The 1,648-nt window shown below is 38.8% G+C and overlaps 1 protein-coding gene across 1 annotated transcript; it reads left to right on the top strand.

Moving 5' to 3' along the window:
- The first annotated feature begins 244 nt into the window (after positions 1-244).
- On the top strand, positions 245-1,239 carry LOC100668224 (olfactory receptor 9K2-like). Its single transcript, XM_010597402.3, has one exon. It carries the CDS (start codon positions 279-281, stop codon positions 1,215-1,217), a length of 939 nt encoding a protein of 312 aa, XP_010595704.2. The 5' UTR covers positions 245-278; the 3' UTR covers positions 1,218-1,239.
- Positions 1,240-1,648: the final 409 nt, after the last annotated feature.

Raw genomic sequence — 1,648 nt, 5'->3', positions numbered from 1 at the left:
TGCTAACCAAAGGGTCAGCAGTTTAAATCCGCCAGGCGCTCCTTGGAAACTCTATGGGGGCAGTTCTACTCTGTCCTATAGGGTTGCTATGCGTCGGAATCGACTCGACGGCGCTAGGTTTTTTTTTTTTTTTTTTTAATCTCTGGTTTAAGGCTAAAATTAATAATGATCACAAAGTAGCTTTAAATTCTGACACTAAAGAATTAAGCATAACACTAGGATCAAATCAAAGCATTCCTTTGTTTATTTTGCCTTGTCCCTCTCAGGAGGTCTCTGCCATGGGTGACAGGGAAACAAATCATTCAGAAGTAACTGATTTCATTCTTGTTGGCTTCAGAGTCAGCGCAGAGCTGCATATTCTCCTCTTCCTCCTATTTCTGCTTGTATATGCCATGATACTTCTAGGGAACCTTGGGATGATGACCATTATCATGACTGATCCCCGGCTGAACACACCAATGTATTTCTTCCTAGGCAACCTCTCCTTCATTGATCTCTTCTATTCCTCTGTGATTGCGCCCAAGGCTATGATCAACTTCTGGTCTGAGAGCAAGTCCATCTCCTTTGCAGGGTGTGTGACTCAGTTCTTTCTCTTTGCCCTCTTCATTGTGACTGAGGGATTTCTCCTGGCAGCCATGGCTTATGACCGCTTCATTGCCATTTGCAATCCACTCCTCTACTCTGTTCAGATGTCAACACGTCTCTGCACTCAGTTGGTGGCTGGTTGCTATTTCTGTGGCTGCATCAGTTCAGTTCTTCAGACCAGCATGACATTCACCTTATCCTTTTGTGCTTCTCGGACCATTGACCATTTCTACTGTGATATTCGCCCACTTCATAGAATTTCATGTTCTGATCTTTTTATCTATAAAGTGGTGGCTTTTTCTTTATCTGCCATCATCATCTTGCCTACTGTCATAGTTATTATAGTTTCTTACATGTATATTTTGTCTACAGTTCTTAAGATACGCTCCACTGAGGGACGTAAGAAAGCTTTCTCCACTTGTAGCTCCCACCTGGGAGTCGTGAGTGTGCTGTATGGTGCTGTCTTTTTTATGTATCTGACTCCTGACAGACTTCCTGAACTGAGTAAAGTGGCCTCCTTATGTTACACCCTAGTCACCCCCATGTTGAATCCTTTGATTTACTCTCTGAGAAACAAAGATGTCAAAGAAGCTGTAAAAAATATTCTAGAGACAAAAAGTACCATCCTTTGATTATCATTTGTGTTCTATCAATTTCATTGTGCATTTTATTAATATATTTGTGTTTCTTAAAGAAATTCTAAGGAGCTTTTTGCATGTAATATAATCCTCCCTTATATTACCTAATTTTTTTTTTTTTTCCTGATGTGGTTTTAGTACTGACAGTCCTGGATGTTGTAGATGTAGAAGAATTTTTAAGAGTAATGCCCCCACTGATCTTTGATAATATTTTATTTCAGAGAATTCATATCTATTGATTCTCATGGCATACTGCTGAAGGATGCAGTTGAACAATATTTTATCTGGTGTTAGTTTTTGAAATTCTCTCTCTTGCCTATACATGATACTGGATAATTGACAATGATGCCCAACTTATTTTTTTTTTTAAAATACACATTTTTCCAATTTTATAACTGGTTTCTTTAGCATGTTAAATGGTTTTC

This window comes from Loxodonta africana, chromosome 4, assembly GCF_030014295.1.
Source record: "Loxodonta africana isolate mLoxAfr1 chromosome 4, mLoxAfr1.hap2, whole genome shotgun sequence".
NCBI classification, from domain to species: Eukaryota; Metazoa; Chordata; class Mammalia; order Proboscidea; family Elephantidae; genus Loxodonta; species Loxodonta africana.
This window is presented reverse-complemented; position numbering and strand designations above follow the sequence as displayed.